Below are 27571 nucleotides of genomic sequence, written 5' to 3' on the forward strand. Positions count from 1 at the left end.
ATTATAACAACTACATGCAGCCACACAATGCAAATGCGTAGTTTGACCCAACGGATGGAAACCAATGGGATTTATAAACTTGTAACAGCACAAATTAAAGGGCACTTTGTGATAATGTTATAAAAACACACACGCTTTAGTTCCAAAATTAAGGAATATGCTTTATTCTTTGTTCCATTGGTAATACTCAGAGGGGGCGGGGAATCCTTCAATTACTGCTGCAGGATCCACTGCCTGGAATCAATCGACATCTCCGGAAAGTCAAAACACTGTCAAGTTAATTAAATGGTTCGATACATTTGCAACTGTAGCTGAAACAAAAATTACCAAATATTTAAGGGATGCTTAGAGCCGTTTAAAAGGTAATTACTGTAGCAGCGTTCCACGAACCTTAGAGATGTATTGTAAATTATTCTAAATGCTTCAGTGAAGTTAATATTAACACTTAGAGCAGATACATTAAACATTTTATTTATTTATTTATTTATTTATTTATTTATAAATAAGTCATATTTGACTCAGCAAATATACTGAGGCAAATATTCAGAGATTTATTGATGCTGAGATTTGAAGTTTTACTTACTTCTTTTCTGGACTTGGAAATAAAATTCACAGGGGCTCATAATAACGCTTGACTCAAATGCAAGGCAAACATTATGACGCTGCCACCCTACTTTTTACATCGTTCCACTTTTCTCCTTTCTGCCAAGCCGACATCCACTGTTGTCCCAGCTGCAGGGCTTTTCTAAAGCAAAATTTAGGACCACTCAGTGTAGGTGTTTATAATTTGAATGTAAAGCAGCAGACCCAATAATTGTCCCTATTTACCCAGGACACTCCCAGATTTACAGAAGCCATCCCAGTTTCTGATTTGATCCTGGAATGTCTCACTTTTCCTTGGTGTCACCAGAAGTTGGGTTCTGAGGTCTCACACGGCCTCGCACAGCATCTCCAAGTTCTCACAAGGCCTCAGATGTGATTTCCAGTGCTTCCCGAGACACAGGAAGTCACGACAGGGGCCCTATGGTGTGGGTGCTGAGCACCCACAACAAACCCTTCTGTGGGTGCTCAGGAACCCAGAGCCCCCCCATAGTTGGCACTCCTGAACTTTCACATGACTCAAATTTGTGAGCTGCCCATTTACCCCCTGTAACTGCCTATTTTGGGATTGACTGCATAATCTGGAAAATTTGCCTGATTTGCTGTTAAGGCATCTCAATCCAGAGAAAATGCCACAGAAGACAGAATTGGGATTCATGACCTTAATGGACTGAGGAACTGGGCCAAAGCTAACAAAATGAACTTCAGCAGGGGCAAATGTAAGGTTCTACTTCAGTTTAGATTCCTGCATTGCAGGGGGTTGGAACAGATGACCCTTGAATTCCCTTCCAATTCTACAGTTCTGTGATTCTACACCTAGGCAAGAAGCAGCAGCTGTACATATATAAGATGGGGGACGCCCTGATTGCCAGTAGTACATGTGAAAAGGATCGAGGGGTCTCAGTAGACCACAAGTTTAACATGAGTCAACAGTGTGATATAGCAGCAGAAAAATAGCTAATGCTATTCTAAGCTTCATCAACAGAAGTACAGTGTCCAGATCAAGGGACGTGATAGTATCACTTTATTCTGCCTTGGTCAGACCACACCTGGAGTCCTGTGTCCAGTTCTGGGTGCCGCAATTTAAGAAGGATATTGACAAGCTGGAATGTGTGCAGAGGAGGGTGACCAAGATGATCAAGAGTCTGGAAACCAAGCTTTATGAGCAACACTTGAAGGAGCTGGGTATGTTTAGCCTGGACAAGAAGAAGAAGAGTTTGGATTTGATATCCCACTTTATCACTACCCGAAGGAGTCTCAAAGCAGCTAACATTCTCCTTTCCCTTCCTCCCTCACAACAAACACTCTGTGGGGTGAGTGGGGCTGAGAGACTTCAGAGAAGTGTGACTAGCCCAAGGTCACCCAGCAGCTGCATGTGGAGGAGCGGAGACACGAACCTGGTTCACCAGATTACAAGTCCACCACTCTTAACCACTACACCATGCTGGCTGAGAGGACTGAGAGGAGCTATGATAGCCATCTTCAAATATCACAAGGGCTGCCACATGGAAGATGGAGCAAGTTTGTTTCCTCCTGCTCTGGAGGGTAGGACTCGAGCCAATGGCCTCCAGTTACAAGAAAGGAAAATCGGACTAAGAACTTTCCGACTCCCTCAGAAAATGGTGGACTTGCCTTGGTGGTTTTGAGGCTGGATGGCCACTTGCCATGGAGGTTTTAGCTGAGATTCCTGCATTGCAGGGGTTTGGACGATAACCCTTTGAAAATGCACGCGGGGACAATCTGTGGATAATTTGGAAGAGGGAATGCTAGGTGTTTAATTCATTAAGAGACACGCTCTAATCTCCACAAAGTTGAGCCTCTTTTATTAATTCAGGTAATTCCGTGCTGACAAGGAACGAATGCCCACAGGCAGTTTATAAACAATCAAAGTCGGCTCTGAGGGATGATGACACAGCCAAGCCTGGTTGATTTTACGGCCCTTGTGCCAACCTCCCTATTTTCTTCAGAGATTCCGCAAGGAGCCATGTTGAAGCAACAGCTCTTTATATGGGCCAAGGCAGTAAGAGGCCTTAGCCACCTGCAGTGAAAAGTTTTATTTGTGCATTGTAAACTCATTATAATTTAAGAAGATAGCCCACGTTTATCTAGCCGCTGAGTGACTTAATAATCTTTCTGACATTGTGCTTGGATGAATTAAGTCATTAAAAGCATTTGCAGTATTGTAACTTAGCCAAAGTAAACTCCAATTGCCTTTGGTGCAATCCTTCTGGTATCACTTGTTTTTTACACTTGACCTTTATCTATGCTTCCTTAAGGATCAGTTTATTATGAGAACATCTCAGGGCTCTGTTGTAGTGGCTTTGCTCAGTTCAGCTGAACAGAATGCTTACATACTCTAAATTGTCACTTCTCCCAGATGGAAAGCAAAATGTGCAAAAGCCTCCAAGTGAACAGGATGAGGCTCCTAATGGCCATTTGCACCATATTGTCTCTCTTTTGCTCTTCTGGCAAGCAAAAGAATGGGAAGGAGCCCCAGAGAATGTCTTTGCTGAGCTCATTAAGGAAAGAGATTGTTGATGGTTTCTTCAAAACTTGTTGCAATCCTAGCACAATTTTGCGTGGTTTAGCACACTCATTTCAGTACCGTCTCTGGCCTAGTTCTCATGGTCTTGATAAATGTGTGTTTCAGCAGTACCACATCAGGCTGTTGTGATGGAATGACCATGAGTATGATGGAGTCTTCAGACATTAAAAAAGAAATCCTACGTATAGAAATCCAGCATGTCACGGGAGAAAGCTATGCTAGATTTTGTCTCTCTCTGCCAACTTGTTTTCTACATAAAAGAGAAGTATAGGGAAGTTTTTAATGCTTGATGTTTTATCATGTTTTTAACATTCTGTTGGGAACCTCCCAGAGTGGCTGGAAAAACCCAGCCAGATGGGAAGGGTATAAATAAATTATTATTATTATTATTATTATTATTATTATTATTATTAATCAAGTGGTGTAACTCAGACACAGGTTGATCACCTTAGTGAGAACTAGGCAAAGGTGTTCATTTTGGGGGGGTAACAATGTGCTACAAATGAGTAAAATGTAACAGTGCAATGATACTATTTATGGAAGATAATAATTGTATTTTGTCCAAATAAAAACTATTTTCCCCCAAAAAGGAAAACAAGAACTAGGCCTCTCTTCATGGTTTTCTTAGTCGTTTGTCCTGTCATTTTCCATCTAAATAGATGAATGTCAGACTGTGCTAAGGCTGTTTTTCAGTGACTGGAATTTTATCTAAAACTAGACTGGAGATTTGACATCAACTGTTTTCATATTGGTAACCCAAATTGTTGAACTTTGCTGTTTGCTGACATTCAGAAAAAATAGAAGTATGTATTAGCTCAAGTATATATATTAGTATATTATTATATGTTAGTACAGTATATATTAGTTGAGATAGATTTTCTGCACCCTTTTTTACTTTTGGGGAGGGGTTGATTTTGAATGAATTAGCTCAATCCCTTTTTGGTTTTTAATGTAGTATTTTATAGCAATTGGTGTGCATTAATGCTCACTGCTTTGCTGAAAGGTAAGAGTACGGGATGATAAAAATTGATGGAACATCAGGCTATAAATAGGGGAAAAGATGAGTTCGGAACAAATTTTGGATTTCTTACAGAATTGAAACCTATTTCCTTGCTGTTTAAGGTGATACTAATGCAATTTTTCACAAGGGACAGCTGCTCTGACTGCAATAATTTTGAAAGAAAAACAAATCTCCTTATTAAGTGTTTGCCTGTGCTAAATGTTCTTAATTCATAACCCAATTTCATTCTCACAGAGCTTGCCTGGACAGAAATGAATTGCTTTTTAAAACATTAACTTTTTTTATATTGCAAAAAGTTATCAAAAATTGGCTATAGAAATAAAAATGTTTTGAAACCAAAGCTTTATTGGTGTGTGTGTGTGTGTGTGTGTGTGTGTGTGTGTGTGTGTGTACTATTCACCAGTGAGCTTAATTAAAGAGAAAATAGAGATCTGGACATATCTGGGATAGTGAACAAATGTTACCCCAATGCTTTCTGCCTGGCCCCTTAGGACATTAGCACTGCCTCTGAATGTATTTGCCTGCCTGCAATGTGCTGTTGAGCCCTGATAAGGCATCTTCCTTGTCTGAATAGAGCGTAGAGAGGGTTGTGTGAATGTGGAAAAAGCTAACTTACTGTACAAAGCTGAAATTCACATTTATTGCTCCATTCACCTGTGCAGCTGGCTTGGCCTGCCATTGGCACGCAACCCCCAGAAAGCTGTCCACGTTATTATTTGAAGGAGAACTACTTGAAAATGATTTACAGATGGTATTGATCTCTGAGTAAGCTTGCTAAGATGCGTAAGACTGAATCCGATAAGTGCTGGAGAGGCAAAGAGGTGAAGGGAACGTTCTTTCATGTGTGGTGGACTTGTAAAAGAGTATTGGGAAATGATCCATAATGAATTGGAAAAAAAAATGTTTAAAAGTACCCCCCCCCCCAACAGAGTCCTTTCTGTTGGGGATAATTCAGACTGAAATTCCCAACTGTCAAAAAATATTATTTATGTATGCTACTATTGCGGCCTGTGTTTTTTTGCCCCCAAATGGAAAACGAGTGAGGTCCCAACCAAAGACGAATGGCAACTTAAGTTGACAGAATATGCGCAGCTTGAAGACTTAACACAGAATAAGAGAACAAGAAGAACATACATTTAGAGAAGACTGGAAAACATTTATTGAATATATGGGAAATAATTGGCAGCATTAAGATAAATTCAAAAGTGTAAATAAGCTTTGATGGATGCAATAATGGACAACTGAATGGTATAGTTTTTTGTAAAATATGCTACGTAATTTATGATACGTAAGGTGAACCATATTTTAAGGTGAACCATATTTTAAGGATGTAAAAATGAGTATTTTAAATTGTAAAACAGAAAATTTTAAAAAAATTATATGCGAAAGAAAAAAGAAAAAAGGAAGTCCAAAATGGAATGCTCCCCCAGGCTGAAGAGGGTTCCCCAGCCATGACATCCATACCTCCTCCGAATAGTAAAGAACACTGCGTTCCTTAGACTGTTTGGGCGCAGAGGAATGGTGGGAGGAACCATCTGGGGAACCCCCAAGGGAAGAAGGCTCAAAGCCAGGGGATTGGTGGTGGGATGGCGATGAGTGGTCAGAGGGAAAAGACTGAGAGGAGGTGTCAGAAGCTGAAGAGGTAACAGGGCTTAGTGAGCGGGGGAAGTCTGTGACAGAGAGATGTGCTAAATCAGAGGCAGAGGCAGGAGAGGTGGGGGTAGATATGGGCCACAGATTAGCCACCCCAGATTTAATGAGACATACACAGTGATGCCTTGATGCATCAGTGACATTGCCTGACTTTCAAAAATGAGTCATAATACGACGACACCTCAGCCCTAAATATATGCACCCACATTTATTCTGAAATAACTTGCCCCCAAGAGTCATCCCTACCTGCTAGGTTTGAGTGTTCAAGGTGTTTCTTAAAATGAGGGGGCATTCTGATCCTTGATTTTCTACCTGCAATCTGAAGCATTAACAGTCGAGCAACAAATTCTTCTTTTCTTCTTCTCTGGCAATCACTCGTAGCCGAGTAAGATTGCCTTCCATGAACATGGTTTTAACAGTGACTGTGGAGGCCAATTCTGGATCCACATGTCCTTCCACAGTGAGGACATAGGTTTCCGGGTGGGAGTTGATCATGGTGAGGGTTTGCCAAGCATGCCTTCGTCTTAGCACGTTTCTCCTCTTAGCAACAAACACAGCAGATGAGTTTGCTGTTCATGCAGTCTGCAAATCTCTGGGTTTCTGCCCTGTAGTATTTGTTTGTTACACTTGTATCCTGACCTTCTTCCAAGGTGCTGAAGGGAGCTCTCCTCTTGCCTAATGGTTTTATCTTGACAACAACCCTGTTCAAGCAAAGAGAGATGGTGGCTGAGTTTCATGCCTGAATCAGGAAACGAACCTGGATTCTCCTGGTCCTAGTCTGGGATTCTAACCATTCTACTACACTCCATCCCAGGAGTGCAGAACCCTTTCTGGCCTGAGGGCCACATTTCTTTCTGGGGGCCACATGCCAATGGAAGGCAGAGCTAGAGGCAAAAGTGGGCGGAGCAACACATGCAAATTTCGGCTTTGTATAGCAGGCTGGTTTCTGCACATATTCTCACACCATTTTCTATCCAGGCAAGCAAGGGACATTATCAGAGTTCAATGACATATTTCAGCCAGGTGGTGCAAAGCTGAGGCAGGTTAAGGGTTTGGCTTGGGAGTGGGTGTGGCCTGGAGAGTTCAAAGGTCAAATGGAAAGGGTTGGAGGGCCACATTTGACCCCTGCGCTAACTTCTCCAGCTTACCAGGTATCTTGGGATCCTATCTTTTTGACCTTCCTAGTCCTCAAAAGTGATGACAAACCTAGACAGCATCTTAAAAAGCAGAGACATCACCTTGCCAACAAAGGTCCATATAGTTAAAGCTATGGTTTTCCCAGTAGTGATGTATGGAAGTGAGAGCTGGACCATAAAGAAGGCCGATCACCGAAGAATTGATGCTTTTGAATTATGGTGCTGGAGGAGACTCTTGAGAGTCGCATGGACTGCAAGAAGATCAAACCTCTCCATTCTGAAGGAAATCAGCCCTGAGTGCTCACTGGAAGGACAGATCCTGAAGCTGAAGCTCCAATACTTTGGCCACCTCATGAGAAGAGAAGACTCCCTGGAAAAGACCCTGATGTTGGGAAGGCACAAGGAGAAGGGGACAAGAGAGGACGAGATGGTTGGACAGTGTTCTCGAAGCTACCAACATGAGTTTGATCAAACTGCGGGAGGCAGTGGAAGACAGAAGTGCCTGGCGTGCTCTGGTCCATGGGGTCACAAAGAGTCAGACACAACCAAACGACTAAAGAACAACAAAGTCCTCATACGGATTCTCTAGTTATGGCACAGAATTTGGATCTGATCGGCACATAGTTTTGAACACAGACAGTCTGATAGTGAGGCCAATCAGATTCAATCAAAGTTCACCATCTTGTACCTGATCCTGCCACGGTTTCTTGTTATCAATGCCTGGCTTGATCACCCTGTGGTGCGTTGCCAGCACAGCAAATATTAGAACAGGCCTTGGAGGACCAATGTTAAAATAAAAATTGAAAAGTTGTAATGGTGAATTCATTAAGTTACCCCTGAATTATTGTAAAACTGAAAGCTTCTGCCTCTGGGAGTAACATCCTCTTTAATTAAAGACACGTCATCCCTTAAGCAAGTAATAGCAATCCTTTAGCAACTGAAAACAATTCAGGGAAAATGCATATTTTATAAGCAACACTGGAAGTTTAGAGTTTTCACTATCTTAATGGCCCAAAGGGAGAAAATCGGGAAACTTCTTTCTGAACGGGCGGGGGTGTGTGGGAACAGGAGGAGAGAAATATCCCTTTCTGTTTTGTGCTGGCAAAGTTTAAAATTCTGATCCCTAAAGGGAACTAGAATCTGTTATGTGACAGACTGTTCTTGCATCCCTCGAATAAACAGAACAGTTGGTAGCTGAACAAATAAATAAGGGGAACAAAACAGGAAATTACCCAATTGGACTAATTTAATTAATACTTAAAGCAACAATACATTGAGTAGTTATAGTTCTTTTCTTAGGGGCAAACTCTGGATGATACATGCAGAGGCATGTAAGAAAATTGACCGTCACTTTTGTTTTTTAAGTCAACCCTTAACCCTTTCCACACCAGTTGCATTTCTGCTCTAAATCTCTTCGCCCGTCCAGCTGTCCGTCCCCCCGCCACCTCCTGGGGGTTTCACTTGGTGAGGAAATAATTAAGAACCCCATCCCTTCTCTTTTCTCTATTCAAAAAGAGGCAATTCATTAAAACAAAACAAAAATGCACATGTGACCTGCATTTGGCTCTTTTAAATGCCATTCTAATAGCAACTTATAAAATGTTATGGGCAGAGGTGTAGTTATTTGATGAAATGCTGGAAATCTGACTACTGCCTCTCACTTTATTTTCTTAATTGAACTAGGCTCCCCCCCCCTCAATTTGTCATTTATTTTTCTACTGGAGATGCTGCCAAAGTCTAGGCTTGCAATATGAACTCCCAACAGATCATAGTGCTGGCCTAATGCCCTTGAGTTCTTTTGTGGTTCAGAGTTTAATCTGAGCTGCAGAAGAACTCCTCCCTTCCAACCCTGCCCTCACTTACCTCACTGTGGTGATGGCTCCAGCAGCTGAGGTGAAGTGGGAGGTCTTAGTCCAGGGGTCAGCAAATGTTTTCCGGAGGGGGCTGGTCCACTGCCCCTCAGACCTTGTGGGGGTCCCCAGACCCACCCTCTCCTGAAAGCACCCCCCTCCTGAAAGGACCCCCGGCCGCAGCCACTCATGCTGCTGCTGCCCTCGTCTTTGGCAAATGTCGGTGTCGTCCTCTGGCCTGGGCAACAGAGGCAGCGTCCATGTTGACACCGCTTCCTCCTGCTCAGTTCTTCCCGCTTGGCCGCTTCCTCCCACTTGGCCACCTCTGGGTGCCACCCCTTCCTTCCCACTGAGGTGGCCGAGCGGGACGAAGCGGCCGAGCAGGAAGAGTTCAGCAGGAGGAAGCAGCGGTGGTGGTGTGGAGGCTGCACCAGCGTCACCGTCCGCCCAGAGGCGTCCACGGCTTCTGATTGGCTGCAGGAGCTTCCATGTCGCGGAAGTCAGTCCCCGTGCGGCAAGGTCTCCACACTGCACCGGTTTAGTGTGGGGACTGACTGAGCGGGCGGCAGGGTCCGCAAGGTTTGCGGGCTGGATTGGCGAGCCTGGCGGGCCACATCCAGCCCTCGGGCCTTAGTTTGCCGATCCCTGTCTTGGTCCCTTCCTTCCAGCCTTCCTGGCATATGAAGCATTGCTAGAATGCCTGCATGAAGCCCTGAGAAATGTGGTTTTCCTAAGGCTTTCTGCACATGCTGCTTCACACACTAGGGAAAAGGGGACAAGCAGTGACAGCAAGTGCAAGAGATCAAGGTCTCCTTCACCACTGGAATACCCACAAGTGACGCATTAGGAGGAAGGAGTGAGAAGACAATATGAAGCTGCAGCCACAGGAAATTGCTCCCATGGGGGCTCGTTTAAAGTGAATTTGTAACACTCTGAGGAAAGGGGTCCCTCTATCCACTTTTTAAACTAACTGCTGGGCCCAGTCCTAATTGGGCCTGATGGAGCTTACTCATCTCTTATTTACCCTGTGTATTCTACAACCAGGAGATAAAGAAGCATGGTAATAGCAAATGCTTTGGTGGAAGCCCTCAGTGCTGCGTAGAATTCTTTCACACAGAAGCCTCATCCAAGTGACATGACTCCCACTTGGAATCCTGGCCCACATAAGGCAAACTAATCTCACGGCAGGTATATGTTACTGTAAATTTGCAAAAGGGACATGAATTGCCCCTTGTTCCCTTCACTGCAACTTAAACCAGGAAAGGATTACTAAGATAATGTGCCTGAAACTTTTGGCTAACTTAGGGACATTCCATCTAAGTATTATGTTCTGCCTTCTTAGAATCTGAATTTCATGGTGTCATGTGGAACTTCCTGGCTCCCTCAGGTTTGGGCTCGAGGGTGGTTAGGCATTGGGTAAGCCTTTGTTTAAAGGAGGGTAGGTTGTAGCCTCTGCCTGCCCCTCCTCAAAAAGGGTATCCTGTTAAAGGGATCCAGGGGTGTGGATGCTGTCCGATGCCTGGACATGGGCTAGGGCCATGCCATGACCCCAGCGGGGACTCCTTGGGTGCCCCTATTTGATGTAAGTCATAGGGCACCCCTATTGGTGGTTTGCGCTTAGTTGGACTCCCCGCAGATGAGCGGGAGTCGAGATATAGCCTGGTTTCACCCAACACCTAACACAAACCAATAAAGTTGTGGCCTATTTTATCCCATAAACCTAAATATTTGTGTCTGTGTGTTTATTATCAAAGGGAACTGCAGGCCCAGGGCCTTGGCACACCATGTATCTGAAGCTTTTGGCTAACTTAGGGACATCTAAATGCTAAGTATTATTTTCTGCCTTCTTAGAATCTGAATTTCATGGTGTCATGTGGCACTTCCTGGTCCCCTCATGACACTTGCAATGTCAAGACAGGGGCTCAGAGGAGTTTACTGCTAGTACATCACAGTGAGAAGTGACAGATAAATGTGCTGAGAATCAAAGGCAACTGACCCCACAGGTCACCTATATACAATTCTGGATCTTCTCCAGTCTGAACAATTTATTGTGAGGACTTGTTCTGGAACCACTCTGCTGAACTATACAATGCAATGCCGCACACTCCCTGATCTGGCTTTCCAACACTGTGTCACTGCCTGTTACTAAATGACAGAGGGGAAAGACAGTGGAGAGTTTGGTGTGCTGCAGGTGCAATGGCGGAACCAATCTGAAACACCTCAAACTGCACCTGTACCCTGCTAATTACAGTGGTATGTTGGGTTACAAACACTTCGGGTTACAGACTCCACTAACCCGGAAGTAGTACCTCGGGTTAAGAACTTTGCCCCAGGATGAGAACAGAAATCGCATGGTGGTGGTGTGGCGGCAACAGTGGGAGGCCCCATTAGCTAAAGTGGTACCTCAGGTTAAGAATGGTTTCAGGTTAAGAACGGACCTCCAGAACGAATTAAGTTCGTAACCAGAGGTACCACTGTATTATTATTATTATTATTATTATTATTATTATTATTATTATTATTTTGTCCAATATACATTCTCTTCACAAAGCAATTTCCCCTAATATAATACATTTTGTATATTATTTCTTAATATATGCACACTTTAACCGAACACATGCATTTGTGTACACGTCACTTGGCTGAAGAACTGCATTAAAAAATTAGAGGAAAGTGTGAATTCTGAAGAAGGGCCACGTTTCGGTTTACTTATTGTTTACTTATTGTTTCAGAACGTGCAAATTAGGTAGATGCATGTTTAAACATCTTCCTTCATCTTTAGCAGGCTTCAGGATAAATATCTGGCAGGCTAGTGCTCTACTAGATGTTAACAACAGGATGCTCATGCTTGGGAGTATTTCCTGAAGCTTGGAAACCCTAATCACGGAAGACATTTGTAGGAAGAATCAAGTGAAACTTGCCTTTTCATTTTGCTACAACTGAAAGTCTGAGCCTTTCCCAGTTTCATCCGCTTTCCCATAAAATGCATGCTTAGCCCCGCAATACGAAACATAAATCTTTCCCCGAAAGGCACTCGCTTCAAATTTTTTACTTGCTATTTCAAGTGAGTAGAAATAAGGATGTCTGTGTCATGAATCCTGAATGTACGTGGCACAGAACTGATTCGTGTCCACAGGAGCTCGGATACCCTATAACTCTATTTGCATAATGAAATCTACATAGGGAATCCAATGTTTTTTCTTCTCAACTAGCACTGTGACAAGAGCAATATTACAGGGAAGACCCTGGGCTCTACAATGACACTCATCACATAACTGTAAAACCAGTGCTAATAAAGAAGATGTACAACTGCAGTCTAAAGGAAAAGGGGAAGGCAGACAAGAACTCAGTCAGTGAGGTGGAGGAGAACTACTTTTGTGCCTGTAGGGGTTCAGGAAATCCTCGATGCCACATGACAGACCCAATGACTTGAATGGGGCCAATTTCTGAAAAGGTAACAGTAAAGGGACCCCTGACCATTAGGTCCAGTCGTGACTGACTCTGGGGTTGCGGTGCTCATCTCGCTTTATTGGCCGAGGGAGCCGGCGTACAGCTTCCGGGTCATGTGGCCACCATGACTAAGCCGCTTCTGGCGAACCAGAGCAGTGCACAAAAACGCCGTTTACCTTCCCACCAGAGCGGTACCTATTTATCTACTTGCACTTTGACGTGCTTTCGAACTGCTAGGTTGGCAGGAGCAGGGAATGAGCAATGGGAGCTCACCCCGTTGTGGGAATTCGAACTGCAGACCTTCTGATTGGCAAGTCGTAGGCTCTGTGGTTTAACCCACAGCGCCACCCACGTCCCTTTTAATTTCTGAAAAGGGCACGCCAAAATGTGAGCCCTGCTGCCTCAGATGATCAAAACCCATGTGAGGCCCAATCCTCAAAATACCTTGCAAATGCAAGCATACCTCTCTCCATGGGATGCGGGTGGCACTGTGGTCTAAACCACTGAGCCTCTTGGGCTTGCTGATCAGAAGGTCGGAGGTTCGAATCCCCATGACAGAGTGAGCTCCCATTGCTCTGTCCCAGCTCCTGCCAACCTAGCAGTTCGAAAGCATGTCAGCGGAAGTAGATACATACCGTATTTTTCGCTCTATAACACACACCCGACCATAACAGGCATGTAGTTTTTAGAGGAGGAAAATCCGTAGGCATGCCACCCGTAGGCATTCCCTCCATAACACGCACAGACATTTCCCCTTACTTTTTAGGAGGAAAAAAGTGAGTGTTATGGTGCAAAAAATACGGTAGCTACCACTGCGGCAGGAAGGTAAATGCTCTGTCCAGGGGTACTTTACCTTTTTTAAAAAAAAACTTTTTCTTCTCTCCACTGTTGGTTATCCTGCCCCCACCACCCAACTTTAAAGGGCGAGGGGGAAAAAAAGAAAAAGCTTACTACAGTGGTACCTCAGGTTAAGAACTTAATTCGTTCTGGAGGTCTGTTCTTAACCTGAAACTGTTCTTAACCTGAAGCACCACTTTGGCTAATGGGGCCTCCTGCTGCCGCCGCACCGCTGGAGCACGATTTCTGTTCTCACCCTGAAGCAAAGTTCTTAACCCGAGGTAATATTTCTGGGTCAGCGGAGTCTGTAACCTTGAAGCATCTGTAACCTGAAGCATATGTAACCCAAGGTACCACTGTATTGTGAAAGAAGGGAAAGCAGTGGGAAGGAGTCCAGTGGGCAAATGGGGTGATGACAAGGAACCCTAACCACACTGCGGATTACACAATTCGAAATGAGAGTTCTGAGCGTCCTTCAGACCAAAACAGCCCCCCCCCCCATTTGCCAATCCCTTTGCTGGTGGTAAATTGGGAGGCAGTTGTTTCAGGGGCTCTGATTCAATACCCTCCCCCATGTTGCAGGGGAGGGGCTTGGGTGCAAGTGTCTAAACAAGGATTATATCAGTAGGTCACAGAGATTTGTAAATAGAGGTGCATTTGTCTTTTAAGCTGATATTACTAAACTCAGTCCTACAGCTCGGTCTAACAAGGAAGTACGAAGAGCAACAGTTACAGTGTCCAACAGTCTGCTCTAACCAGTGATATTTTGCTTGGCATTTTGAAACTACTATCACTTTCCATTCTCCTAGACTTTGGGCTGGTTCATTAACTGTGGTTTGTTCCACCCATTTTTAACCTTCTAAAACTGACGGGTCGTTGTTCTGTCCCTGCACACTTTACATATATATTCGCACTTGCCATAACTGACAATAACTCTTAATGGAAGATAAAAATCAAGTAAATTGAGTTCAACACAGTAATTACCGTAGTTCATATTTGCATCTGCAGCCTTTTTTTAATTACCTGTCAACAGATTAACAATTAAAGTTGTATAATATGGAGATTGGCTTTGTTTTAGACAAAGGAGTTTATAGAGATGTCAAGGCAAAGATTCTGCAGAAACTAGTCTGCTGTTGCTTGCACACGTCTTCTTCTTCTTCTTCTTCTTCTTCTTCTTCTTCTTCTTCTTCTTCTTCTTCTTCACCTATGTTGCTCCCTACACTGGAAACAGCTGCCCCATCCCATTTCCCCCCCTCCTCTCTTTCAAATCCTACCTCTGAACCCATGAGTGGAGTATTTGCAGGAACAAGCTTCCATTCTTTACCTATTCCCACAGGCATCCAGCTTTCCCTAAGCTTATACACATTCTGCCTTTGTCCATTGCTGACTCCAGCTTGTTAATTTGGGCAGATTCAGAGCTGAATGCTCTCTAAAGTCAAGTCCTTCTAAGATGAATGTATACAAAATGGATTCGGGTTTTTCATTTATATAAAATATCCCCGTAATTGAGGACTGCTTTATGAACTGAGATATCCTCTACACAAGTAATTTTCTCAAGCAATCAAATACTTCAGATATCTTTTCCCAAGATCATATTCATTCACCTTTTCTCTCTTTGAATTTTTTCATCTTGTAGATTCAAAAGATGGGTGCACAGGAAGCAGTTTGTTAGCACTGCAACAGAGATGAATGCTCTTATCTCACAGATACATATTCCATTTGGTCACCCAACTACTCTGCTTAAGCAAGGATACTTTTAGGGGCAAAAGAAGAGGCTGATCGACAGGTAAACTAGCATGATTTCAAATGTTCAATTAAGGTTAACTCAGTTCACTGTGCTTATTAATTAATTCACTTGCTAATTTATATAAATGTCTTCAAATGTAGCTATCTACTACATTTATTGTGCAACCCCAGGAGTGTCCATTCAGAAGTAAGTCCCACAGAGCACCATGGGGCTTATTCCATGTGAGTGTGTACAGCATTGCAGTCTTAAATGCATTGTACATGAACAGATGTATGTTGTTGTTGTTTAGTTGTTTAGTCGTGTCCGACTCTTCATGACCCCATGGACCAGAGCACGCCAGGCACTTCTGTCTTCCACTGCCTCCCGCAGTTTGGTTAAACTCATGCTGGTAGCTTCGAGAACACTGTCCAACCATCTCGTCCTCTGTCGTCCCCTTCTCCTTCTGCCCTCCATCTTTCACAACATCAGGGTTTCTTCTCATGAGGTGGAAAAAGTATTGGAGCCTCAGCTTCAGGATCTGTCCTTCCAGTGAGCACTCAGGGCTGATTTCCTTAAGAATGGATAGGTTTGATCTTCTTGCAGTCCATGGGACTCTCAAGAGTCTCCTCCAGCACCATAATTCAAAAGCATCCATTCTTCGGCAATCAGCCTTCTTTATGGTCCAGCTCTCACTTCCATGCATCACTGCTGGGAAAACCATAGCTTTAACTATACGGACCTTTATTGGCAAGGTGATGTCTCTGCTTTTTAAGATGCTGTCTAGGTTTGTCATTGCTTTTCTCCCAAGAAGCAGGCGTCTTTTAATTTCATGGCTGCTGTCACCATCTGCAGTGATCATGGAGCCCAAGAAAGTAAAATCTCTCACTGCCTCCATTTCTTCCCCTTCTATTTGCCAGGAGATGATGGGCCCAGTGGCCATGATCACAGATGTATGTAAATGGATGCTAATTTAAGCTCGCCTATTGCCTGATGCTGAAGTTACAGTCAACATGAAAGTCATGGATGGGAATCAGCTAGCCAAGAAATGGATTTCCTGCACTTCACAATCAATCTATGCTGATGGAGCACAAGAACTTCCATGGTCCACCTTGGTTAGCATGTTGACTAGGACTCTTAGACTTTGGGTCAGTCCTGATCCTGTGTCAAGGAGCTGTCAAGGAGCCAGGTCATCCACAGGCACACACACAGAAGGCATGGAATACAATTAGTTTTGTTTTGTTTTTTAGCAGAAATAAAAAACACAGCAATGTCCCCTGGTTAGTCTTAACTCAACGGAGGCATTGCTGAAACTAAGCTCTAGGCATGCCCTCTGGACCTGTCTGGTGCACTGCTCAGCAACGTGCAGGGCCCTTCTGGAGCAAGGGGTAAGAGGGGAAGGAGAGTCAGCAGGACTGAGACTGTCTGCATGCATGCTGTGACTCACAGCTTCTAATCCTGTCCTGGATGACCCTCCTTCTCCTGACCCTCCTTCATCATTCAAGTCTCCTGCTTCTTTTGGCTCCCAGCTCTTCCCTTCTGCTGATTACTCCTCAGTGTCCCATCACCAGGCTCCGGGCCCTAAGACGTCATCTTCAGAGCCCTCCCTGGGGGCCTTTTGGGCTGGTGGCTCCCAGTTCTCCTCCTTATCCAACCAGGCCCTGATATCCTCTCCAATGGTTGTGTGTGCATCTTAAACACATGGTGAACATCATGCCCTGCTACTGCAGAGTTTGAAGACCAGATGCCAGGATGAATGAGAAGGTAGGATAGGGATGCCGGCAAAATGGTTTGGTTGGCCATTGCTTGCATCTGGTATTTGATGCATTTGAGCCATACATTTAATACATACAGCACCATCTTGGAAGCACCACTGCAACCACCAAAGCAGTAGATATAAGAGACAGATTTAAAGGTTAACACATTTTGGACAGCTTTACTGTCCCATAAAGTCATCTAATTTTTAATTTTATTTTTTGGCCATCCTTCATTTGCTTCTTAAAATATCACAGCTACCTCTTGATTTGCATTTTATCTCTCTAGCTATTTAATACATTGCCATGTTGACTTACATTGCTGAATTTGAACATTCATTTGTAGTCCACAGAGGTTTTGCTATACTGCCCTTACATTAGGCATATGTTCCCTCTTCTGGCTCTTTCCTCCAAGGCTCAATTTTCTATGTTAATAAGCTTATCTTTGAGCTCAAATACTTAAGACTGACCTGTGTCATTTCCCATTGAAAAGCTCCAGAATGTAATGCAGATAGCCTGTGGCAAATTGCAGTTCTGAAATTCAGCAGGAAGAATGCTGAAATCCATTCAACGCCCCCCTTCCAAATGCAAGGCATCAATTGTAGGATGGGAAAAACAAACTCCAAGAGTTTATGATATAGTTTCCCTCTTGGTTACGGTACTTAGTGTTAACTACAGTGTTGAATTCTGGGTAGCTAGAAGCCTATCTATTAAGCATTTAAAATCAAGCAGGAATTTACCCACAATTAAGAGGGCATTAATTAGGATTTTTCCCCCAGACCAATGTTGTGGTTGAATTAATTGTGACCCCCCCCCCACCTCCCTGAGAGGATGACTTCTTTTATTCATACTCAGCAATATATTCCTGGCAAAGTACACCAGGCTTTTAACCCAGGAGCGGGTGGTATTTGAATATGCAACACAGACTTAAAGCACGTGAGTCCCCATCTCTCCTTTAAAAAGATGAATGCTAAATTCAGCAAATATGTTCACTGAGTTGTATCCATCAAACACATCCTGTCAAACACATCCTCCCTCTCCCCCTCCATTTGTTCTAGCCCTCCCTCCACCGAGCAGATCAGGGCATGGGGGGGTGTTGGGTGCATGGGGAGAGCAAGCCCGTTGTGCAACCACAAGTCCTTGCACTAATGGTAGGGCTTTTTTTGGGGGGGGGTTGAACCATAGTGTGTGAAATCAGCGCATGGGTGTCAGAAGTTTGAGTTGTACGTAATTTCATGAAAATACTGTTTCTTGACTTTGTCAGGCAGTCACCTACTTTTGGAAAACAAAGACAATGATTGCCATCCATTTTAATAACACAATTTGACAAGTTACAGATGGGTAGCCGTGTTGGTCTGCCATAGTCGAAATAGAAAAATTCCTTCCTGTAGCACCTTAAAGACCAACTAAGTTAGTTCTTGGTATAAGCTTTCGTGTGCAAGCACACTTCTTCAGATACACATGTGTATCTGAAGAAGTGTGCTTGCACACGAAAGCTTATACCAAGAACTAACTTAGTTGGTCTTTAAGGTGCTACAGGAAGGAATTTTTCTATTTCGACAATTTGACAAGGCTGCAATTAATCTACTGCTCTTTACATATCTGTTGTTCTGCGATGCCAATGAAAACGGCAGGCGTTAATTGACTTATCACTACTTGGTGATAGATGGCATAGGCTGCAGAGCGGCTATTCATCTTCAGCAGAATAAACTCCTGCATTGCTAGAACCTTTTGGTGCGTCAGAAAGAATAACAACAGGATATTGAAAGAGCCTTTTGTACATATTTGTAAGAGGATGTACGTCTCTTATTTGTTTGTGCTCTCAGGCACATCCTATTGGGAACGGCTCATGATCATATACTGGGGTCCAGCAGACCTTAAACCAGGAACCGACCACTTTATTTTTTTGCTGAGGAACATTCTGCTCAACAAAGCATTCCCTGACCACTGATATCGGCTGAGGTATTTTGCTGGTCACTGTGGGGTTCAGCAAACCGGAATACTGCATTTTTTAAATATTGTTTTATGCTGTTTATGATCCATTGCATTCCTCTGAACCCTTCTTTGAAATTCTTCTAGATCATGGTATATGAATGAATGAGTGAATGAACAAATACATCCCTGGCTTCTCCTGATGCATGAAACCAACATCCTAAAAGCATTAGGAAACAGGCTTCGGTCTCTCATCTAAATGATACATTTGACCTCACCCACTGATTTCTACTAGCTCCTGATGACTCCTGGCTGGCTGTAAAATCTCATAAAGATCTCCACCTTCCTGCTTATTGGAACCATCTTGATTGTCTCAGCAGACTTCCCCCTCCAAGGTCATCTGACTCACTGCTTCTTCTCTGGACTCAATCCACTAAAGTCCATATTGAGTGTGGGACTTGACCACTGCCCTGAACTGTCCCATGTGGCGATCACACAGAGTCCCCAGACGTTTCACCGTCTATTGATCCCTGTGCCACCACTTTATTTCTCGCTGCCACCACCCAGGCCCTACCTGGTACAAAACTGAGTCCAGTCAGGGTTAAATGGGAACATAAACTTCTGTTTATTTATTGCAGATTAACAAGCATGTCGTTTCATAAATGGCATCGGTCAATTACAATCATGGGGTGCCTATCCAGACCTATAACTCCCGCTACCTGCTCTCACTCACTAAACCACCTCTCAGATATTGACTTGTCTTCCTAGCCCCTAACTGTTCCTGACGCAGCTTATTTCGCTACACTAACTCAACATACCCACAGACTTTATCCCAATTCACTCCCACTCCAACCAACCACCCAACTCCCAAAGAACTCCCCCTTCGCCCCTCCCAGAGCTGGTTTTATAGTCCCTCTGACTCCACCTCTGGGTAACCTGTTTAACTATTTCACCTCCAGCACTCTCATATGTTAACGTCACACTCCACTAAGCAGAAATGCTACTGTTGTTGGGAGGGCAGCACCACACCCCTCTGTTGACTATGCCTGATGCATGCTCCTCCAATCCCTCTGAGGACAGATCTTCCAGCATTATGATAGGCCTGTTTGACTTAATGGCTGGCTGGACTTCTGTTCTAGCATGACCTTCCATCTGATGGTTTGCTGGGTCCCATACTAAATATGGGCAGATGCCAGCCTCCTCTCCTGTTGCTCTTTGGGTGGACCGGATTCCTGACAAGACTGCCCAGAGCTCTGATGCAGACTGAAAGCTTCACTGAAACAAGTAAGATAAGCATACAAATCCCACTCATTTCTCTGAGGCAAGAGATTATCTTGACTGATTTCATTACGGGTCCTTCTTTGCTTGACGATCAAACAAACAAAAACCACCCTGAGAGTCTATGGATAGACCTATTAAAACGCCTAGAAACTACTGTGTTTCCCGCTGTAAAATGGTAAGACCTCTGAAATTAGAAAGGCACTTGACTCTACAGCAGTGACTCTTTGCCTTCCACCCCAGTGTCCTGTCTTTAGTCTTCCACATCAACATGTCTGCTCAGGAATGCTCTGCTGTGTCCTGCAGAGGAATCTTGGGTATATTCAAGGGCACAGCTGAAGCCTATTGGGTGCATTCTCAACTAACACTGGGTGATGGGGAGAACCAGTAGCTGTGGATTGCAGAGAGTTGGGGCAGAGGAAGGGGGATTGGTGGAGGCAGTCCACCCTGGGTGTCATCACTGAGGGGGGTGACATTCAACTCACTGCCTACCCGAGCCATCGGGGGAAGGGGCGGAGCTGCGCCGCTTTGCCGGCGGCCTCCCCCCCTTCCCCCTTTGTTTTGACAGCTCAGGGGAGGCTTGGGAGTCGTGGGCAGGTGGCGTGCCATTGTCCCCCGTTCCCAGGCTGCTTCCTGGGGAGGGGGGAAGAAGAAGAAGAAGAATAGTTTGGATTTGATATCCCGCTTTATCACTACCCGAAGGAGTCTCAAAGCGGCTAACAGTCTCCTTTCCCTTCCTCCCCCACAACAAACACTCTGTGAGGTGAGTGGGGCTGAGAGATTTCAGAGAAGTGTGACTAGCCCAAGGTCACCCAGCAGCTGCATGTGGAGGAGCGGGGAAGCGAACCCGGTTCACCAGATTACAAGTCCACCACTCTTAACCATTATACCACACTGGAAGCCTCCCTCAAGCTGTCAAAAGGTAGAGGGAAGGGAGGAAGGCTGCTGGCAAAGCAGCATGGCTCCCGCCTCCCCGCCCAGGAAGCAGCCTGCCATGGGTGGCTCGCTCCACCCCCAATGGGTGGCTTGCTCTGCCCCCATGGGCAGCTTGCCCCTGAGACGCTCGCCCCGCTCCATGGCCCCTGCCCCCGGGTGCACAGCATATGCGCCGCTCTGGGTGCCGGAGCAGGTAACTCTGCTTCTGTAGAGAGAGATATTGGTTGTGGTTGGCAAGCTGTCTTGCTGGGGAGTTGGCCCACCACACCCCCATTGCTGATCTTCTCTTTGAGTAACCCCTGATAAGCTTCCAGGGAACACAGATTGAAAGCAACAGGCCCGCCTCCATACACCCTTTAACTATTTCTTTCCATGGTTTCGAGATGCAACAAGGACATCCTTGTCACCAGGGGCAAAGCGACGGATTCCAGAAAGAAAACCAAGCAAACTGCATTAAAAATAGAACAATAAGCAAGCGTAGCTAAATGTGCATAGTGTATTCTAGTTGCAGAATTTCTATGTTCTCGTTACATAACTGATGTTTTTTGTATTTCGCAAAGTGCAGAAATCCTGTGCTGAGGACAGAAACATGAGCAAGTCAGCTCTCCAGGGATCTTAAAAAAATAAAATAAAATAAAATTCTCTGCAGAGCTTAAAGCATATTGACATACCTCTCCAGAGAAAGCTTGTCCATTCAGAAGGTGTTCTGATCCCTGACTGTCTTCGCTTCCAAAGTGTAACCGGATCTCTTCCAATCGGTGGCTGTATGTCATGGGTCCTCCAGAGATGTTGACCAAATGTTCTTTGTCCAGTCGCAGAGAAACATGCCTCCCTGTGTTATACATTGTCCCACTGACCTAAACAAAATGGAAGTGGGGAAGAAAAAGCATGAACTTTGCAAGTCTTGGCTTGCTTCGAGGTTGAAATTTATTTAGTTTTGGTTTTTGTTTGTTTTTACTTTTAACTGTCTCCTGTTGATCTAGATTTTTTTTTTTAAAAGGCTGTGAGGAAATTCACAAACCCATAAGGGCTTCATTTCCCTGCTTTGAGCATTACATTATATATTGAATTATTTTAATAAGTATACATATTTCATGCAAAATATGTAAGATATATACACACACTTTAGCCGGAAGTGTGTGAGGAACACAATAAATGCGATTAGTGTGCTTCTAAATAAGTAGGAGTTTGAAAGTATCCTTTATACGAGCTTGAATAATGACTTCATTACCGGATTTTGGGACCGAGAAAGGGGAATATTTCATTGGAAGGATTAATTATTTACATTGCATTTAAACATATCAAAGATCCAACTCATTTATTCTCACTGAAAAATTTATAAAAAAACAATTGGCTAAAAGCAGAGTAGACTAGCTTTGCAAATATACAGATACAAAAACATGTGGTAACCTTACATCCTCCTTGCCATCGCTGAGAGCAACACTTCTGTCCCTAGAAGTCAGTTGCTAGTGGGCGGGCAAAGTCACTACACTAACTTCCTGGAAGTACACTAGCTTTCCAGGAGTGGGAGGGAGATCACTATGGTGAAAACGCATTGTTTCGGCCAGTGCATTTTCTGCCTTGTCCCTTTTTACCCTCCCAGTAAGCAAGAGTGACCCATCTGACCGGAAGCTACTGTAGTAGCTGGGCTCCTTCTGGCAAGCCACACCTATCTGTTCCACAACAGTTGCTACAACATGGATGGTTCACATCTCTTCCTCCGACTCATCTAATTCAGAGACAAATCTCTACTAACTATTACAATCCCCATCTTGGTTGTAAGTTCTGCATTTAAAGGAAATAGTCAGCAATGTCTAGGCAACACTATGACCATGTACATATGCAATAGACAATTTTTTTTATAGAATTCCTTCAAACCATAACAAGTCCAAAATGAAATCTTTAGTCTTAAAGTCTCTGAAAATCTTTAAATGACTACATGAGCACTGTTCCAAAGCACTTGATGTTTTCATTTACATATATTCATTTGAAATAAGATGGGTTTATGAAGCAATTCTATATCTTCCCACCACACTGACAAAGAATTCTATGAAACAGTAGTCAATATCCGGAATCACTGTTCAGTGTTGGACAGTATTGGTTGAATACACAAAGCTTCACATTTTGTCTTTCATCATACAAAGTCTGGTACCTCGCTTCATTTAAAGATTTTCAGAGACTTGAGACTAAAGATTTCATTTTGGACTTGTTATTGTTTGAAAGAATTCTATAAAAGATTGTCGATTGCAAATGTACATGGTCATTGTGTTGCCTGGGCATTGCTGACGTTCTCTTTGCAACACAGGGGTTTGTTTGTTTACTTATTTAAAGAAAATACGCCAGTTCCTTTCTTCATGTTTCTGTTTGTGGTTCATAGCCACTGGGTTTCACTGTCGGATCACTGACATACCTGGGCATTTTGCACTATATTATTTCCATCCATTCACTATTACATTTATATCGCACCATTCCTCCAAAGAACCCGAGGTTCTCATCTCCCAGTTCCATCCTCACAACAACCACGTGAGACAGGTGAGGCTGAGAGTGTATGGTCGAGTGTATTGCTCAGTGAGCTACATAGCAGTGAGGGATTTGAACCCTAGTCTCCCAGGTCCCAATCTGACACTCCAACTGCTCCGACACACTGAGAATTATGTTCGCACCCGGATGATATTAGTAGAGCAGGGAAGAAACACAATTTCCTGCCTTTCACAAGCTTCAGTTCCAAAACACACTGGTAGCAGTGGGAGGCTAAAGTAACAAACAGTATGGAGTGTCATGATTGAGACCACCAGTGCATAAGTAGATTTATTGTTCAACTAGGAAGAAAATCAATGCATTTTAAAAAATAAAATAAAAAGATGTGTGTTTTTACTGATGTCCACTGTAAAGGCAAAGAAGGACAATCTGCCTGGAAGCCCCCCACCCTTCCCATCACCTTGCTCAAGCTTCACTGGGATGAATGGGGCCTGCCCAAGAAGACAACAGTACTCCTAAAACTGAAATGACTGCTCCAAGAAGTCATCCTCTCTTGGGCCTCAAATCCAGCATATTGTGATTTCTTGCTGGCTACCTGAAAAAGTTGAGAGCAGGAAGAGCACAAAAACTAAAAACTCCCCAATCCACTCTACATCTACCTCATCTTTGGAAGAACTTGTTGTCATTAGTTCCTTTCTTTATGGAAAAATAAAATTTTGCAGAAGATCTTTTATGACCCATCCCATTCCTGCTGATTTCCCAGTAAAAAAAACCAGGGTGTTGCCTGTATGTTTGTTTGCTGACAATCAGACCAAAGACTCTGAGACTGAAAGGAAAAAATGAAATTGCATCTAAAGAGTATTATAAAAACAGTGCTCCTGTATAGCGCCCATTCATGCCACTAAGATGCATGCTGGAGACTTTTCTTCCTAGTGGATTGTACAATTCCTTCTTGCTCGAGTTCAAGGTAATAATCATTTTTCTTCTCAGCAGTTGTTAGGAAAATAAAAATAATAAATCACCAGGCTGGATACAAACAGTACATTTAAATTATGCTAATTTGTATTAAATAGCGGGAACTATAGCATGGTATGCTTTGTTGAGCTTTAATTTGAAAGGAGTGTCTTGACAATTACATATGATACCCTATAGTTAGTACATCATGCACCATAATCATTAACCGTGCTGCTGTGTCATTTTACCCGTAATAGCAATTACTGTGCTCAAAGGTCTTGTTCTGTTGTTGCTCATTCCCTTGTAAGAAAAAAAAGTTGCATTATAGAGATGCTGTGATAGAAGTTAAGGCTGGCCATCCAGAGTTCTGCATCATCATCTCGACACAGGTACTTTACATCCTGTTTCTAATTTCAAAGGAAGAGTGTGAAAAGTTTCTATTTGTCACATAAAGTCATTTATTAATGCCTGGAGGGGGGGAACCCCACAAGTCGAGGAGCTTTGTGCTTGCCGTCTAGTTTATTACCTTGATATTTGCATGTGTAGTAAACAAATGTAAGATTTGCTTTAATATTTCAATGAGGGCTTGCTTCACTGAATCCGAGCTCTAAAACGCTGAGCAACTGAGCACCCCTCATTGGTTGGAAAGGCAGTTTGCTATTCTGAAACGGCACATTGCTAAATGTTTAATTCACTTTTGAATGCTTTTGAAATATATTCAAAAACCCATTACTTACTCTGCTGGGTGCAAAAGTTAAATTAGGCTACCCTTGCTTTCTTTTTTAAAAAATGGTTCAATCGGAGTACTAACACAAACCTAATATCTCTCTATGGATTATAAGGGAGAGCTAGCAAAATACACAAAAGAGTACTCTAAGTGTAGCTCTCTTGACCAGCTACACTCTGGGGCAATTTAGGAAGTATTCCTAAGACATCCAGGCAGCAATCTGCATCAGTACTCTTTTCCACTTGCCCCATGGAAACTTACTTTTGCCTGATCAGTCTGCTTGGCTTGCTAGCCTGTCCTAGAGAGCTACAACTCTGTTCGACTGACTGCTGATCTCAGCTTGCTTCGCAAGAGTCCCTGGGACATCATACTGCAAGGACTGACAGGTGTGTTTCATAAGTTTCAGTTTACATGGGTTTTCTCTGGACTTTGTTCCTGGGACAAAGTTCTCAGCACCAGCTGTAGGTTCTGGAGGGCCCTTGAGCAAGATGACCTCAGTGGGTTCCACTCCCTGAACTGTGCTTCCTGATGCAGGAGGTATGGAAAGATAGACCTGGGTGTGTCATCCACATGCTGATGACACCTCACCCCAAAACTCCTAATCACATCTCCCAGTGGCTTCATACAGAAGTTAAACAGCATTGGTGGGAGGCAGGACAGAATGGATTTGTGAAAATGCAACAGGCCAATTCTCGTGGTGCCAGGAAATAGCTGTCCCTATCTGCTACTATCTGAAAGTAGGAATGGAACCACCATGAAACAGTGGTGCCACCCCACGTCTTGGAGTCAGCCCAGGAGACTACTGTGTCAATGGCATCAACAGCAACAGAAGTCAAGGAGAATGAGCATAGTTGTCCTCCTGCTATCTCTTTAACAACAAATGTCATCAATCATGGCAACCAAGGCAGTTTTTGTACCATGAAGGCAGAGTGAGATCAGTCCAAATGCTCAGTTTCCTCCAAGCATGCTTAAAAATGGACTGCAACTGCAAGGATAGAGCAGCGTTCTCCAACTTGGTGCCCCCCAGATGTTTTCGATTCAGCCAACATGGGCAATGGTCAGGGATGATGGAAACTTTAGTCCGACAACTTCTACCAAATTGGAAAAAGCTAGTGTACAAGCTTCCATTGTGGTCCAGCCTTGACCAATTTGCTCCCCTTCTTTTGATTGCCAAGGCAGCTGCAACTAACTTGCAGGCTTCAAACAGTACATATGCAGTTGAACTGGAGGGTGAGCCTGGTAACAGCCTCAAAATTATATATTTTTTTTAATAAAATTTTTTATTGATTTTACAGAGAAATTTTTAACAATACAAACAAATAAAAAGACATACAAACATGTATAATTTCATAACCTTTTTTTTCATATCCCTCACTTCTCGGACTCCCCCAAACCTCCCCTTCCTACATCCCAATTTCCAAAATTATTTCAGCAAATTCTATATAATTTTATCAAATATATTTTTTCTTATTCTTTTCTTCAGCTTAATCTTATGTTGCTGTAATCTCCTTTTCTTTCTCAAAACCTCGACATTTTAGCATTCATCAATTTTATAATAGTTCTTAAGATAAATTTTAAATTTCTTCCAATCTTCTTCCGCCGTCTCTTTCCCCTGCTCACGGATTCTGCCAGTCATCTCAGCCAATGTCATATAGTCCATCACCTTCATCTGCCACTCTTCCAAGGTGGGTAGATCTTGTGTCTTCCAATACTTTGCGATGAGTATTCTTGCTGCTGTCGTAGCATACATAAAAAAAGTTCTATCTTTCTTTAACACCAATTGGCCGACAATGCCCAAGAGAAAGGCTTCTGGTTTCTTCGGGAAGGTACATTTAAGTACCTTTTTCATTTCATTATATATCATTTCCCAGAAAGCCTTAATCTTCGGGCACGTCCACCAAAGGTGATAGAAAGTACCTTCAGTTTCTTTACACTTCCAACACTTATTATCAGGCAAATGATAAATTTTTGCTAGCTTGACTGGGGTCATGTACCACCTATAGATCATTTTCATAATATTTTCCTTTAAGGCATTACATGCCGTAAATTTTATACCGGTGTTCCACAACCATTCCCAGTCAGCAAACATAATGTTATGACCAATGTCCTGTGCCCACTTAATCATAGCTGATTTAACTGTTTCATCTTGTGTATTCCATTTCAGCAGCAGATTATACATTCTTGACAGATTCTTAGTATTGGGTTCTAACAATTCAGTTTCTAATTTTGATTTCTCCACCTGGAAGCCAATTTTCCTGTCTTGTTTATACACCTCCATTATTTGATAATAATGGAGCCAATCTCGAACATTAGGTTTCAATTTCTCATGACTCTGTAACTTCAACTTATCTCCATCTTGTTCCAAAATTTCCCAATACTTTAGCCATTCGGCTTCCATATTAAGCTTTTTCAACGCCTTAGCCTCCAAAGGTGACAACCATCTAGGGGTTTTACTTTCCAACAGATCTTTATATCTTATCCAAACATTATATAATGCTTTTCTGACAATATGATTTTTGAAGGCCCTATGCACCTTAATTTTATCATACCATAGATATGCATGCCAACCAAATGTATTGTTAAAACCTTCTAAATCCAAGATATCTGTATTCTCGAGGAGCATCCATTCTTTCAGCCAGCAAAACGCTGCTGCTTCATAGTACAGTTTTAAGTCCGGCAGGGCAAACCCCCCTCTTT

The 27571-nt window shown here is 43.3% G+C and overlaps 1 protein-coding gene across 3 annotated transcripts in view; it reads right to left on the reverse strand.

Moving 5' to 3' along the window:
* CA10 (carbonic anhydrase 10) overlaps positions 1–27571 on the reverse strand; it is a 339889-nt gene that overhangs the window by 54541 nt on the left and 257777 nt on the right. For all 3 annotated transcript variants that reach the window (XM_080994945.1, XM_080994946.1, XM_080994947.1), the window contains exon 5: positions 21387–21572. In XM_080994945.1, coding sequence (XP_080851071.1) covers positions 21387–21572 — 186 coding nt within the window. The remainder of the gene's footprint in view (positions 1–21386; positions 21573–27571) is intronic.

This window comes from Podarcis pityusensis (genome assembly GCF_964106645.2).
Source record: "Podarcis pityusensis genome assembly, chromosome: 2".
Classification (NCBI taxonomy): Eukaryota; Metazoa; Chordata; class Lepidosauria; order Squamata; family Lacertidae; genus Podarcis; species Podarcis pityusensis.